General features: G+C 38.6%; 1 protein-coding gene across 4 annotated transcripts in view; it reads left to right on the top strand.

Annotated features, from left to right (window-relative positions):
• LOC131194298 (ADAMTS-like protein 2) overlaps positions 1–16,998 on the top strand; it is a 50,030-nt gene that overhangs the window by 21,979 nt on the left and 11,053 nt on the right. For all 4 annotated transcript variants that reach the window (XM_058175117.1, XM_058175118.1, XM_058175119.1 and 1 more), the window contains 7 exons: positions 1,718–1,798; positions 4,340–4,515; positions 8,778–9,177; positions 10,150–10,573; positions 11,535–11,641; positions 14,036–14,162; positions 14,558–14,771. In XM_058175117.1, coding sequence (XP_058031100.1) covers positions 1,718–1,798; positions 4,340–4,515; positions 8,778–9,177; positions 10,150–10,573; positions 11,535–11,641; positions 14,036–14,162; positions 14,558–14,771 — 1,529 coding nt within the window. The remainder of the gene's footprint in view (positions 1–1,717; positions 1,799–4,339; positions 4,516–8,777; positions 9,178–10,149; positions 10,574–11,534; positions 11,642–14,035; positions 14,163–14,557; positions 14,772–16,998) is intronic.

The following is a 16,998-nucleotide window of genomic DNA, read 5'->3' as shown; positions in this document are numbered from 1 at the left end:
ACCCAGGGGAAGGGCCTTCTCTGTGGGGGCTCCCACCCTCTGGAACGAACTCCCCCCAGGACTTCGTCAACTTCCGGACCTCCGAACCTTCCGTCGCGAGCTTAAAACACACTTATTCATCTGCGCAGGACTGGATTAGGTTTTAAATTTATACTGGTTTTAATGGGTTTTATTATTTATATTGCTTTTTAATAATTCGGCCATGTAGAATAAGTTTTTTAACTGTTATTTTAGTCTGTATTTATATGTACTTTTTTACTTGCCTGTGAACCGCCCTGAGTCCCTAGGGAAATAGGGCGGTATATAAATGTGATAAAATAAATAATTAAATAAATAAATAAAATTCATTCATACTGCGCCTAAAACCTATCACAGGCAAAAGCATATGGAATAGAAACCTCCAGTGAAAAAGCAGGCGACAGTTCAGTGTCCCTTGGAGGAGGTTATTTTCTTTCACAAAGAATAGCTAATGCCATTTTGTAATGGGGAACAGTTCAGATAAATAATTTTCTAAATATTGCTGAACAACAATTTCTCCCATTTCATTGTCATTAGCCATAAATAATGAAGTTACAGGGAGCTGTGGCTTAACACTCTTGGGAGGCCCGAAACTCTCCATGTTATAAATTCTTTCAGTTGAGGAAGTCCAGCTCTACTCTTAAATTAATTAAGATTATATTGTTCATGTGGGTATCTTTATTCTGCATTTTTAAAAGCAAGTAATGAATTACTGGCAGTTGAATGAGGGATTATGAAATAAGCTATAAGACAAAATGAATTGAAAAAGATAAACAGGCTAGGAAGATGGATCAGAAAGCTATTGCAGTCCCAAGATCTTCCATGTGTTTCTTTCTGAGGAGAAAGAAAAATAAAAAATGTGAAATTGGAGAATTTATATATTTTGCAGGTGGTATCAGGCTCTGCACAAAATATTCTGCATTTAGAATCACAGATACTTGATAACCTTGCAACAGTTCTTTTAGAGAACTGAAAAGAGCTGCTTTTCAGAATAAGATGTATGGCATATAAATTTAATAAATAAATAGTTTTTTCCTTTGGTGAAGGAAGAGAGCAATTAGTGCTCTTGATTGAGTCAAATAACAACCTCAAAAACTCTGGTTCCCCCAAACATCACCTCCAACAGGGATGTGTCAGTCTGTTGTAGAGGGAGGGTTACAACTCCATCTCTAACACATGGGAGCTGCAAAGGTTCCAGTTTACCTTCTGATAAATCTCCAGCTACAGAGGGGAGATTTTGTAATAGCATGAAGTAACATATCAAAATAATCTCTTGGCATGTTTTTTTCTGATCAAATCTAACATAATGATAACAGCATCACCCTGTTTTTTTTAAAAAAGAATTGAGACTGTGCATAATTAAAAGCTTTTGCACATTGTACATTTTCTAGGTACATAAAATATTTTGAATGAAACAAACCTGTTAATCATAAATAGACCTGATGCCCTCCAGATACATTAAAACTGTAATTCCCCAAAGGCCAGGCTCTATAAGAATGTAGAGAATCTCATTCCCAGTACATCTGGAGATGAACTGAAGAGATTATCTGTAACTCTCTGCCGAGTGGCCCAGACATTCTCCACATTTTCAGTGAGTTAGCTACTAAGGCAAAACAGAAAGCACAAAACTGCTTTATAGAAAAAGATCTATTCGTCTGATTTTAGTTGTTCAGACTTTTCTATATTTCTCATTTCCCAGGATACGTATTTATCACCAACATTCCTGCTGGTGCTACAGATATACTCATTATTGAACGAAGGAAGACAGAAAATATCCTGGGTAAGCAATCTATATCAATATTAGACTGATTAATCTATAGAAAATCTGGGCAAGCAATGAAATAGCAATGTTGTTCTAGTGCCAAGTTATCAAACAGGTCAAAAAAAGAGTATGCTTAGGGGACTTCATATTTTATTTATGTACTTATTTAATGTATGTAGCTTCCAATTGTATGCAATGTAACAATGAGGTGAAATGTTCTTTTAGTGCCAAGTTACCCAAGTTGCCTATCAAAAAGACCTTCAGTTGCTCATAAGCAACAGTAAAACCAATGAAACCAATAAAAAACAAAAACTAACAAAGAAACTCCCAGTCCCCCCCAACTACACCCCCATACATCTATAACTAAGTTTTCTGAGCTTCAACTTCAGACATCGGATATTCAGTGGTCCTGAAAAAAGCCAGGTCTTTGAGGTTTTTTGGAAGGTTCGGGGCCTGTTGAATCTCAGAGGGAACAAAAAACAGCAAGGAGAAGGCACACTTCCTACGTCCCGCTGGATAGCAACATTTTAGCTTGATAAGGTTCCCACCTTATCATAGCAGAATGGGCAGAGTCTTGGAGAGGCTCTGTGCATTCTGCCTTTAAAGGTAATAACCACCTTGAATCATACCTAGAAAGAAATTAAAAGCTCCTGCAGCAGTATAACAAACGTCAAATAAGAGATACTCCAAGTTCCGCTTCATTCCAGACCTGTTGTAATTCTGCAAGGATAGCCCCATGGAGAGTGGGTTGCAGTAATCTTAATGTATGCACATGTCTCTTAAAACAGCATTTCTTAGTCTTAGCAATGTTAAGATATGTGGGCTTCAACTCCCGAAATGCCCCGGATAGCATAAAGTTCAAACATCTTAAAGTTGTTAGGTGTGAAAAACACTGCCTTGAAGGATTTTCAGACAGTAAGTTAAATTGATCAACTCAAAGTGCATAAATATAACTCCAATTTTCAAAAGTGTAACAGAGGTTTAAAGCAATGCAATTATAGATGTTTTTATGGACATGTTTTCACTTCATAAATAACATGTGACTTGACTTCATTTTTATTCAAGATAGCATCTTTTTTCAAACTCCTGTAGTCTGTATCAATGTTTTACATCCCAAAGTTAACCTAGACATGTGATATTTCTTGATGAATATTTATGGAGGACAGGTGAAGGAGAAGTATACAACTAGGATACCGTTAGGTGGTATGCTGACTCTGGCCTTCCAAAATGTGTAGCCCATGTGGGACCTTCTTGGCAATATATCAAATGTTGGTCAGATGTACTTAGCAAATTTTAGTAATAACTATGTACAGCAATAACTACATATTTATGTGCCAGCAGTTTGGCAGTTCAAATCTCAACAGCTCAAGGTTGACTCAGCCTTCCATCCTTCTGAAGTTGGTAAAATGAGGATCCAGATTGTTGGGAGGGGGGCAATATGCTGACTCTGTAAACTGCTTAAAGAGGGCTGTAAAACACTATGAAGCAGTATATAAGTCTGAGTGCTTTTGCTATTAATACAGAGAGTAGTTCGGAAGTAACATACATTTCATATACATAGAAAGTTTTGAGTGCAGTCTCCAACATCTGGCAATACTTTTGCTTGATACATTGGCAGACTTTATATTTATTGGCCTGGCACCAACTTGCAAGACTGCAGAACTATGTAGGTCCTTTTTCTTCTTCTGAGGTGGGCATTCCCTTTGTCTAGTTCCTTGTACTTTTACTTGGGGAATTTGCTGGCAGTGAGAACCGTTACGTTGTACAAGCTATTGTGAGGTTTTTGCAATGTGATCTTCTCTTGAAATACCACTAATGGATTACACTACATCCACATGCTCCAATCCCTATGAGTCCATTTCTTCATAGTTGTAAATATCACGGAGAAGAGGTCAGGATATAAACCCCAATATGCACCTTAAAGGAGAGTGCTCTTGAGATCAACGAATAGGCTAAGAGTCAATGTGGAACTACTAGAACTTGGATGTAAACATCTCAGTGACCACTAGGCAGCAGGGAGTAGTAATAAACTCATTGTTTTTGCTGGCATCTAGTGGTTTTTGCAAAAGGGATACGGTGGCTAAGATGCTGAGCTTGTCGATCAGAAGGTTGGCAGTTCAGCGGTTTGAATCCCTAGCACCGCGTAACTGAGTGAGCTCCCGTTACTTGTCCCAGTTTCTGCTAACCTAGCAGTTCAAAAACACTTAAAAAATGCAAGTAGAAAAATAGGGACCACTTTAGTGGGAAAGTAACAGCGCTCTGTGCACCTTCGGCGTTTAGTCATGCCAGCTACATGACCATGGAAATGTCTTCGGACAGCATTGGCTCTTTGGCTTAAAAATGGAGATGAGCACTCCCCTAGAGCCAGAAACTACTAGTACGCATGTGCAGGGGAACCTTTACCTTTAGTGGTTTTTGCAACTCAGATCTGTTAAACTTAAACCAGTGGAAATCCTCTTAGGATAGATTTAGTCACTTGGTTTTCAGTTATGCATATCTAAATTAATATTTGCACAATAGATATGTTTCATTCTCATTTCATTTCTGTTTTCCTGGTAGCTCTGGCTGATGATCTGGGGCATTTCTTCTTCAATGGAAACTCTGCTATTGACAATCCACAGAATTTTAGAGTGGCTGGCACCGTGTTCAAATACCGCCGTCCTTCCAATCTACATTCTGATGGTCTGGAATACATTATTGCACAAGGGCCCACTAATCAGTCTCTCAACGTCATGGTAAATAAGGCAAACTATGGTCCAACTATTTCTTACTACATTTTGAGACCATCTGGCAGTTAAATAGAACCAGATATCTAATCTAAAATGCAAGATCATTAAACATTTCAAAATTGAATGAATGTCAGACAGGCTAAATCTGTTTTTTAATCTAAAATCATTTGGTTTTTAGACTACATTTTCACAGCTGTTACACCATGTCTGAGTATATTTCAACAGATCTAATAAAGAATCAGTGCCTTGTCTCTAAATTAGCACCTGCAAAGAGGTTTTTTTTCTGGATTTCAGCCTCTCCGAAGCTTAGCATGTTTATCTCCTCCAGGCTTATTTTAGGCCCGGGGTCCCCAACCTTGATCCCTTTAAGACTTGTGGACTTCAACTCCCAGAGTCCCTCAGCCCGCAAAGCTGGCTGAGGAACTCTGGGAGTTGAAGTCCACAAGTCTTAAAGGAACCAAGGTTGGAGACTCCTGTTTTAGGCTATGAGGGCTGAAAAGAGAAAGGGGTAACAGCCAGGGGCTAGGAAGGGAGAAAGCAAGGAACAATAATGGATACAGAGTAAAACTGTTTTATTTAAATGGGTTATGTGCCATCAAGCCATTTTAAACTCCTAGCAACCACATAGATAGATTTTTCTCCATGATGATCTGTCCTTAACCTGCTCTTTCAAGTCTTTCAATGGTGCACATCACCATTGTACTGGAGTCCATTCACCTTGATGTCATGTCTTTCCTTCCAGCTTTCTCAACCTTAGAGCCTTTTCCAGGGAATTGGGTCTTTGCATAATGTATCTGAAATAAGATAATTTGAGCTTAGTCATAATTATTTTTAGGAGTTTATCATTGGCTATACTTCCTTTTTGAGAAAGTTCACTACTGCCTCCTCCTACAAAGTCCCATTTGAAATCAGGTGTACGAGAATCTATACATTTTCTTCATATTTTAAAAGAACATTTTGTTCCTCCCATTTCTGCCACCACTTCTTAATTTGCACAAAAATGTATATATAACTGGAGAAAAAATATGTCAAGAAGTACAATTAAATACTTCTTAGGTACATTCAGGATAATTCATTCATCTGTTTTAAACTACCGTAATTCTCTTACATTTAGTTTTTCCAAACAACAATAGGTAGTAGGTATGTTTAAAGGGTCAATTCCTGCCCCTTTCATGATTTCAAATTTTTCAGCACACAAACTTTCTTTTATTTCAAACCAACCAACTTTGCTGTCCGATGATTATAAATCTTCTACTCAGGAGTGAAATGCTCCCGGTTCGGACCGGATTGCCCAATCCGTTAGCAATGGCAGTGAATGGTTCAGAGAACCGGTAGCAAAAATCTCTGCCCGCCTATCCTCCTCCTCGCATGCCCAGCTGAGCCACGCAATCATCAGAGGTTTTTTTTACTTTTAAAAGCATTTTTTCTTCGGCCGAAAAAATGCTTTAAAAAGTAAAAAAAAAAAAAGGTTCTGATGATTGCGCAGCTCAGCTGGGATTGTCAGAACCCTTTCAAAGTATTTTTTCTGCAAGCTCTTCGGCTGAAGAGGCTGTAAAAAAATGCTTTGAAAGGGTTCTGGTGATCAGGCAACTCACCTGGGATCGTCAGAACCCTTTTAAAGCATTTTTTCTACAAGCTCTTTTTAGCCAAAGAGTTTGTAGAAAAAATGCTTTTAAAAGTAAAAAAAAAAAAAAAGTTGGCCACGTCCACCGAGTCACATTATCCCCCCCACCAAGCCACACCCACAGAACTGGTAATAAAAAAAATTACATTTCACCCCTGCTTCTACTGCATGTCATCAATGCTTTTTAGGCTCACGAGATGGCTCAACAGCCACCACACCACACATAATTCCCTCCTCCCACTTTTTTTTATTAGCAAAACAAGACAAGCTTTTAGTGTCATTTTTAGGCACAGAGAACAATTCAGGCAGTATTTCTTTACAGAAGCCACAAAAGTTAGACTCATTTGGCCCATTCTCTTGATTCACTACAATCTGTTGATTAAATAGGGGAAAGTAATAATACAAATTCTTGGTTTATGTGCAGCTGCCAAGAACTTTAAAGTTAACAATGTTCTGCCTTCAGTGTTACCTAATAGTATTGTCATTTTTTGGTTCCTACCTAGAATTAAAGATAATTATACTGCTGCCTGGCATTCTCTCTCAGACTGGCAAGATCTGAGCCATTTTTCCACATCGTTTCATGTCCTCCTGATCCATGAAAACATCTATTTTGAATAGAAATATTCCTTTGGCACCTATTCTGGTCTTTGGGCCAGTGGAACCGATATGTCTTCAGTAGTTCAAATCACCTAGTCCATTTTAGGATCAACAGCCGTTGATTTTTCTTTTCTTTTCCCCAGAAATTTCTCTTTAGCTCTCTAGATACAGGGAGTCCCCAAATTTACGACCACAATTGAGCCCAAAATTTCTTTTGCTAAATGAAACATTTTTTAAGCGAGTTAGCCCCATTTTAGGACTTTTCTTGCCACAATTGTTAAGTGAATCACTGCAGGTGTTAAATTAGTCAAGTGCTAAGTGAATCAATTGACTTTGCTTGTCAGAAGATCACAAAAGGGGATCACGTGACCCCAGGAAACTGCAGCCATCATATATGAGGGTTACTTACGAGACTGCCTGCTGCTTCCAAATGCCTCCCATCGACCAGTGCGCTCCCATAGGGAGGGCCTCCTCAGGGTGCCGTCGGCCAGACAATGTCGACTGGCGACCCCCAGGGGGAAGGACTTCTCTGTGGGGGCTCCTGCTTTCTGGAACGAGCTACCTCCAGGGTTACGTCAACTCCCTGACCTCCGGACCTTTAGACGCGAGCTAAAGACTTTCTTGTTTCATCGCGCAGGGTTGGCCTAATAGTTTTTAATGGGGGCTTTTAATTGAGTTTTAGTTTTTATTGAATTTTAGTTGTTAGCCAAATTGAATGAGTCTTTTAATAATGTTTTTAATTTTTATATTTTTGTTTTATTTGGCTATAAACTACCCTGAATCCTTCGGGAGAAGGGCGGTATAGAAATCAAAATAATAAATAAATAAATAAATAAATAAATAAATAAATAAATAAATAAATAAATAAATAAATAAATAAATAAATAAATAAGAGTCAATTGCCAAGCATCTAAATTTTGATCACATGACCATGGGGATGCTAGAATGGTTATAAGTGTGAAAACTGGTCATAAGTTACTTTTTTCAGTGCCATCGTAACTTTGAACAGTCACTAAACAAACTGTTGTAAGTCGAGGACTATCTGTATAACAGTACTCTACTTACCTGCTTTTTGTATGGGAAATTTTTGTATTGTGAGACAGTGTATTCTCAGCTTCTACTATTATTCACAAGAATTTCCAGTAACAGGAATTGCTACCTCCCAGCTTCTATTAATATTTCAAGCTCCTGTGAAGAATCTTAGGCTATGACATATCGCGGTTTAGATCAGGAGTAGTTTAAGAGTAGGCAGTTTTAATTTGATGAACATATTCAGATTTTAAAGCGTGGGTTCTAATAACTTCATGATCTTCTAATCAGAAGTAATTTCAGTTCAACCTATCCAAGGGTAAAACTGTAATAATTGGGTGGAGAACAAGTTCTAGAGAAAATGTTTGGAGGGAATCATACTGTTTTTAGATAGAAAATGCAAAGGGCTAGCTATAGAAGGATGCTTCTATGTCTGGCCAAAGTTTGAAATTCACTTCATTATTCCCAAACAAATCTTGATAACTCCCAGAACTTCATCTGTCAGATATTGTTGAACGGAATTTAAGAGGGTGGTTACCTGGCTTCGAAAAAGGAATTATCCCATTCCTGGATTTGTTCCTGATTTCTTCTTCCATGGGGATTTTTTGGAAAGCAAAATTTGGGAGAACAAACAGAGATGATAAAAATGGTATCTTCAAAGAGGTACTCTGGGAGTTTACTCTTAGATTTCAAATCTAGTAGATTTGGGGGCTATGAGATCTTCTGAGCTGATTTGCAAGATCTGCTCAGGTCTCACAGTTTGAAATACCTTTTGTTATTTAAACCTTATTTCTAGAAACTAGAAATGTTGTTCTAAATCTTGTGGGAAATGTTGCAGACTCACAACATTTTGAATGAAAATTTAGACTTCCAATCATTTTGCACACAGCCATATCTGATTACTGTATACAGTTGCTATGTGAAGAGTCTTTCTCAGAGTTCTTTGGACTATAGTAGAATCTTGCGCAATTTCAAAGTGAGAGTAAGCTTGGTTATTTTTTTTCCTTTTTGTTAAAAGTACTACAATTTCAATGGAAAAATGCCACATGTAACATATGACTACACTGTGCCTAGAGCATTGTCACCAGCTGTTCAGACAGTTCCGCCATCCATCAAGATGCCTCTCTATCTTCACTTACCAGAGCCTAGCCAAAATTACCAAGATGCAGTTTCATCCATTTCCCAAGATTTCAATGCTTCTTGGGCTTCTGTCACAGAGATGACAGATGACACAGAAGAAGAACCTGGAGGCATGTCCTTCAATAGCCAGAACTTCTTCCTAAATAACTCCACTCCCCAAGGCAAAGAATGGGGCTGGAAACATGGGGCACAGGAGGAAAATCTCAGCTTTCAATTCCAACAACTTTATGAAACAAGTGAAGATGAAGAAGTGACAGCTGACAAAGAAGCAGATCTGGGTCAGTATCCTTTCATAAGTTTACTTACTCAATCATCTACAGTACAAAGTTGATGGGAAGTGGTGTGAGATATGTGTTTCAAGTGCTCCACAGAAACAACTCAAAGTGTTGCTCGCACTGTACGTGTTCTTAATTGCGAAACCCTTTGTTCTTTTCCATATTCAAGTTTCTTATTTGGAGCTGGAAAACTGAAGGGTAGGATTCTTTTTGATAGTTCCTGGCAAAAAACAAACATGTTTATGTGGAATACTGACATTTTCAAAAATTTAATACTGAAATTTAGTTATCATGATTTCAGTGCAGCATATCGTGATCTAAATCAATGTTAATAATGATAGCCAAAATATATTGAATACTGACCTAAATCAACATTTATTTATAGTATCTTTCTCTCTATTTTTCAACACACACACACACAAATATATATAGACTGCAATTTATAACAATATTAGCCAAATCCTGAATAATAATACCTCATAATATTAACTTTGGTACCTTGTCAAAGTATAGTATCTTTCCTTTTCATTGAAGCAGTCTATCTTTTTGCAGATTTCCACATATGTCTGAATGAAAAGATGCAGCTGCTTTATTGAATAACAAAGAGGTTCTGTGGTTGCCTAAGGATCAAAGTCCTTTTGTCAAAGAAAGCAAGACATACAAATTGTACATTCAGATGGCATATTCCAGATTAAATTTCATGTATGAGACAGATTATATCTGGAACTTTTTCATTAGTACATTAGCTTACTTAAATGAAAGTTTGCAATTTTTCTGTGTAGACATGAAAGACAGGAAATTATTTTCAAATGCTGAAAGAAGGATGATCATACCTAAACAGACACAGAAATTACTATAGATTACTCATGGTCAAATGAGAGCATTTCCAAATGTTTAGGGGGACAAAAGCCTTTTTAATTGTAGAAAATAAACTGAATGTTGTGGGCCTCTTGGTTCATTTTCATTCTTCTTAAGCCCTCAGACTCAATAATATTATGATCAGCACAGCCACACCACATGGTGCAGCAAGATTTGAACTCCATGAAGCTAATAAGATTGGTCCATCCAGACAGCATCTCTTCAGATCATTGTGTCTCCAGGATCTACAGAATGCTGCTTTTTGTAGGGCATTGCATTACATGACAGCCAAGGCTGGGAGAAAGAATTCAACAGTCGGGTTGTGGGCTCACGCAACTATCAAATGGCCAGGAGGACTGCCCAAGCAACCTGCAAAAAAGAACTTTCCAGACAAAGTGAATGTCGACCCTTTTGCAATAAATAAAGCAACAAATGACACTGTCATGGCAATTTCTTCCAACCCTAGCTCCAGCTCCAGGCTTCCAATCAGCTTTGGGAATGAGCAGTTGTCAGAGCCTCTTCAAGGTCCAGGTGCTGAAAGGTGAGAAAGAAAAATAGAGTTGGAAGAAAAGGGTTGAGTGTTCTAAGAAAAAAAAGTGATGTAATGTGAAAAGAAAGTATTCAGGTGGAACCTTGGCAACGGAGCAAGCTTGGCTTCCTTTCAAATTCTTCATTTGAAGGAGAGCAAACTAAATCCAGTCTTCCCTCAGCCCCAGGATTAAGATGCACTGCATACTTGTTTAGCTTTAGAAAAAAAAAACACCTCTCAACTGCTTTTATCATAATTTTCCCAGCATATCTAAGATGACAGTCCCCTTTTAAAAATAAATTATTTTGGAAAAAATGTAGATTTTATGTAAATACAGCATTAAAAAATAAATTACATGTGAGTCTTCAAATGACTCTAGTTTTAAATGGCCTAAAGCGATTATTTTCTATCCTTGGGAAATCTGAGGGAATCTTCCTTCTTGAATTCTATTCATTTAGTAGATTGGGTTGTTTTATGTATGTGAATATCAGCATTTTCAGCTGTTCCATTACTTTGATTGGAAGACGTGGGGTTAGATGCAAAAGGTAGCCTTCTCTATCATTGGAAAATTGAATCAGCTATAATGTGATCATTTAGTTTGGAATCAGAGACACAGTGCAAATACATAGCCTTAGTGGAGGCTGATTGGAACACTGCACACTGGGGCAGTAAATTATAGAGACATAACGGGAAGCCTCCTCCACTGGGAAGACTCTATTAGTATTTAAACTGCATATTTTTTGATGCAGTCTAGTGTGCCCTTTACTTGAAGAACATTGCTCTTAGATGATCAAATTCTCTACAATCCCCACAATTGTGACAGACTGTAGATAAGCAAAATGTGGAGAAATAATATGTTGCCATCTGGGGATTCCTTTTAGCCTCTGTGGAAACCAGGGCAGGACAGCATATTTTCCTTCCTGTAGTAAATCATCCATCCAGAAACTTATACTGAGGTTTTTTCCCCCTGCAGCAATGACTTTGAACTGAGTTCCCTTGGCCGTGAGGACATCAGCTTGGCTGACATGTATCGCTGGAAGGTATCAGCCTATGCTCCTTGCAGCTCCACATGCACATCAGGTGAAACAATATGCAATTTTGGATACTAGTGTGGGCAGTTTTGAGTCTTATGAAGGATTCTGCCTTGTGGTCAGTTTCTAGCATATAGAAGGGTCCACATGAGAACTTCAGAAATGGAAAAAATGTGTAGTGTATTAAATTCTATTTGCTGTATATTTGTGTTTGTTCTGCATCTGAATGTATTCTTTACTTCCTTTAATATCTGAATGTATTCTTTACTTCTTTTAATATTACAGAAAAACACCTCTTGATGTTACTTTATTATTATATCAGGTGAAACTTGTGAGCAGACTTCATGCCTATACATAATTGAATTGTTATTTGTTTGCTTGTTTGTATCTTGCCTTTATTATTTTTACAAATAACTAAAGAAAGTGAACATATCCAGTCCACCTCCCTCCTCCTATTTTTCCTTGTGAGGTAAGTTGGACTGAGAGAGAGTGACTGGCTCAAGGTCCCACAGCTGGCTTTCCTGGCTGGGGTGGGACTAGAACTCTTGGTCTCCTGCTTTCTAGCCTAGTGCCTTAACCGCTTTTGTGTTTCTGTTGAGCTTTTCACTGTAGTCTCCAACAACTCAGGAGCTGTAATGCAGATGGATTTAATTAGGACTAATTTTGCTCTTGTTAATTTTAATTTTTTTTCCCTGCATGAATTTTTATTAAGTCTGCATGAAGTGATTTGTTACCACAAGTCACTTCTGGCTATAAACATGATGTGATTTTTCTCTCATACACATACATTCCCTCTTGCTCTCTCTTGCTGCTCTCTTTTACTCTCTCTTTCTCTAAATTTTATTAAAGTTTTTTTTTCAAACAGTAAAGGACAAATCTAAAACAAAAAGTAGCAGAAAGTGCATAAAAATAGAGATAAGAAAAAGAAAGTACAGAAAGCAAAGGAAAAAAAAAAGAAAGCCGGGGGGGGGGGGAGTACTGAAGTCAGAAAAATAAGTGACCTCTGACCTTCTTTACAACAGAAATTAACAATCATATTATCCAACCTCCCTCCTTAATATTACAAAAACCCCATCAATCTTCGGTGGAGTCTTTTTTTAAAATTCATCATTTTCTCTGTTTTCAGCAAAAAGTCCATAAAAGTTTTTCCGTCTTTTAAAAATGTATATATTGTTTTATCTCTCACCACAAAAGGTCAGGCTTCACCATTTCAGACAACTCCAACTTCTTCATAATCCACTTGTTCATTGTGGGGAGTTCAGTATTCCTCCATTATTCTGCATACTATATAATAGCCTTGTGCCGTTACCATGTATAAAGTCAATCTTGCGTGATTTTTTTCCTCAGTGGCAATCCACAAGTCCCACTAAGAAAGTCCCATGATGTGATTATTATCTTCATTAAGCATCAAGGCCATATGATCTGCCTTAATGAAGCATGTTGTGCTGTCCTGAAGCTTCTCATAGTATCCTGCACCTGCACAGAAGTCATTTCTGGCTTTAGTTAGGCAAGGTAAAGAGGCTCCTTTTCACAGCACACTTTGCCATCATTTTGGTACCAAAGGTGAGCACCGCACCTTCCACCATCAGAGCAGAATTAAGCAGCACCCCTGACCAAGGACTTGGCAAGTGATACTCGAGAAAGGTAGCAGCACCTTCTCTTCCAGTGCTTGCCAAAACATGGCTAATCATGCCAGAGATGCTTTCAGGAACTGCACAGCTGCAAAGAGTGTTCATAGAGTTGGATGGCTAATACATTCAAATAAATAAATAAATAAATAATGGAAACAAAGTGGTCAGGTTGTTTTGCAAAGCAGTCCTGAAGGAATGCATTGCTTGAAGTTTTGAAGATCTGTACAGTTCTAATTCTTGTCTCAACATAAACTACTACTATAGCTTTTGAGCATTGTGTATCCAGTGACTGAATAACTTCAATTATTATATATTTCTGGGTTTCCTTTAGAAAGTTGGGAACATAGTAAACCAGGCTGGGAAACAAAAGTCACCAATTTAATACTACTTTTATTATAAAGTTATAATGACAGAATCTCACAAGTCTGAAAGTGCTTCTGCTCCCCCCTCCTTTTATCTTTGTGAGAACGAGGGGAGGGTGTTTTCTGATATGCTTTCTCAGATTACAGTTCTGGCCCAGCTCTGGTTTCTTTTTATCTCACCATTGTCTTAATAAAGGCTCTTCCTACTGTTCCTCAAGGTTATTCTTTCTGTCCATTTCATCTCTTTATGGAAAAAAGGATGTGCTTTTTCACGGTGCAGGGAGAGATTATCTTTCTCCTTTCTGAGGAAATCCCAACTTTCTCTCTCTTCATGAGAACTAAGGTATGGGGATAAACAGTCACTTGCTGCTACTTTGGACCATAGTTGTTAGTGAAGCACTTAATCCTGTAGGGGCAACTAATGATGACTCAGCTTTGCTGTGCATGCAGGGATCAGCACCTCCTATGCTATGTGTGTCCGCTATGACGGAGTAGAAGTAGAAGAAACCTACTGTGATGCATTGACTCGTCCTGAACCCACTCATGAATTCTGCGCAGGCCGAGAGTGCCAGCCTAGGTGAGTGGAAAGTTCCAGCTCTTGTGAAGGCATTCTGGAACCTGTGTGATGTGTGTGCAGTTGGAATACTGACATTAAACCTTATCACTTAAGCTAGCAGAAGATAATGTGAAATATTTTTTCTGTCCCTTTTATTTCTTGTGCAAATGCAAATGTATGAAAATTGCTAGGGAAGTTTTAAAGGTTTTGAATTTTGAGGGAAAAGTTCCATACAGAGGAGGCATAATTGATCCTACAAGGAATAAAATGATAGACAACTATAGATCTTTATGGAAGGATCTTTGATTTAGGAGTCTGTATAGATTCTTATCCAGTTTTATTGTCTGTTTTTTCCTTTGAATAAAACTATGCCCAAACTGTTTTTCCTTTCTCTTGCCGTTGCTTCCTGTGTGGAGGTGGGAGACCAGCCAGTGGAGTGAGTGTTCAAGAACTTGTGGTGAAGGTTATCAGTACCGAATTGTGCGCTGTTGGAAGATGCTGGCTCCCGGCTTTGATAGTTCAGTCTACGATGACATGTGTGAATCAGCTGGACTAACCAGGCCTATGGAACGGAAATCATGCAAGAACAAAGTTTGTGGGCCGCAGTGGGAGTTGTCAGAATGGTCTGAGGTATGTTGCTCTTGGGTAGGATTAACACACACAACACACACACACACCAAAGAATTTGCACAAAACTAAGAGTGTTTTCCAGATGTTTTGAATTCTACCAAACCCTTGCCTTTAGTCATGTTGACAAAGGTCGATGGCAGTTGATGTCCAAAACCTATTGAGAACATGAAGATGCTTATCTCTGATTTTCAACATGGGCTTAAAGAAACAGTCAAGTGTGCATCTCTTCAGAAGTGCAACTGAATGTCTCTTTTAGACACCTGAGTTTAGAAACAAGTTGCAGTTTAGGGTGATAAGATGCACAAAAGGACAGGGCGCCAGCATCCTTCCTTAGCTGTGCAGAAGAAGAAATGTTAGAAGGTATACTTTATCATGGAATTTTCATCCAATGGTAGAAGTGCAACTGCTCTCTTGTATTTGGCCACTAATATTTTTTACTCTTCCTTAATGAAAATGGAATAGCATCTTCTTAATAGACTAAAATTTATTTTACAGAAGGGTACCAATTGCTAGCCTTTAAATTAAAAAGTTGTATAATGGCCCGCATGATGGTCTCAATGTTTTGCAGAGATGGTCCTAATCCTGGGTCCACACAAGTTGTGGCAAGGCAGGATGAACTACAAATGTGAGGACCAAGGTATTATTATTCATTTGCATTTTCCAAATACGTTCAGTACCAATTCTACTCCACTCTTTCTTTAATGAATGCAGTAGCTTCAGAAAGCATTTTCATTTTTGGGAAAAATAATGCTACCAATGACTTTTTTTTTTTGAATTTATATCCCGCCCTTCTCCGACGACTCAGGGCGACTTACACTGTGTTAAGCAATAGTCTTCATCCATTTGTATATTATATACAAAGTCAACTTTTATTGCCCCCAACAATCTGGGTCCTCATTTTACCTACCTTATAAAGGATGGAAGGCTGAGTCAACCTTGGGCCTGGTGGGACTTGAACTTGCAGTAATTGCAAGCAGCTGTGTTAATAACAGACAGACTTAGTCTGCTGAGCCACCAGAGGCCCAATGTAAAGATACGTTATTGAACTCTACTTGTAAAAACTTGTTTGATCCAATATGAACTTCTAATATCACAGTGGAAGGCGCTGGTATCAATTGTTCAGGAAACTAGAGCTAGAAAAACTACTAGCTACTCTCACCCAGCTCTTGTTCCTTGTATTTTACTCTCCATTTCAAATTACCCCAAAAAGTGGCGAAGAACTGGAAAATTTCAGGGACATGAAATATCAGCTCTGTGTATAAATTTTGATTTATATGAAATAATCTGCATCTCTAGCCTAGTTCCTGAATAGGCTGTAGCTGAAATCCATCTCAGGTATGGATCAGTGGGGATACCATATTGGCAAGTTGGAAGTCAAGCACAATCTGACCTGTCCTACTTCATGCAAGGAGCACTTGGAAAGGATTTAGTATGTTTATTTCACAATTAACTTCCATGTAGCATTCCTCAAAACCCAAAGTCAATTTCCCACAATTTGTGGGAGCTCAAGAGTAGTGACCTCGATGACCAAAGGTCTTCCAACAAGGGCACCATTAGTTCATCTCAAAGCATGGCTAACAGAGGCAGTCTGGCACCTGAAGCACAGGCAACAATAAGACAGCCAGCTGGCCGCGAAGTAGCAAGGCTTGAGCATAAAGCAGAGAAAGGTGGCTGATGGAGCAAACCAAAGAGGATACCAACAGTCAATGGTTCTGAAGGAAATTCTTTCAAGTCCGAACATGAGTCCCAGGAACAAGGTCCAGGCAATGAAATAGTATTGAATAAAATCCATAAACTATGGCAAAGGAACAAGGCAAGAAGCCAGAGACATTGCACTGAAAAACGAACAATTATTTCCCCCAACCAACCACCTCTGCTCACTTAAGTCAGTCTTGATGGGTGTTTATTATTAGGAGGGCAAGGCTGCTTCCTAGCAAGTAGCCTCACTGACCTCCTCTATGCCTCTCAGCCCTCTGCTCTCCTTGTCCGTGGATTGGGTAGGGTGGCAACTGTTCTTCATCAGAGTTGACCTGCTGCCGCTGTACCTCACTGGTCTCTCCCTCTTCTGCTTACATGGGCTGCTCATGCGATTAATCACTCATTCCACTTCCCAACATTCCTGGGACTGTATCCCTTTCTGCCACAGAGCTCTCCATAGTCTCCAGATACCCTATGTCAATGCCCCTTTCTGATTGTTCCAGTTCCGGCTTGTCCTCCTCATTGGAGT

This window comes from Ahaetulla prasina, chromosome 3 (genome assembly GCF_028640845.1).
Source record: "Ahaetulla prasina isolate Xishuangbanna chromosome 3, ASM2864084v1, whole genome shotgun sequence".
Lineage (NCBI taxonomy): Eukaryota > Metazoa > Chordata > Lepidosauria > Squamata > Colubridae > Ahaetulla > Ahaetulla prasina.
Note: the sequence above shows the minus strand (reverse complement) of the source record. Positions and strands in the feature narration are given on the sequence as shown.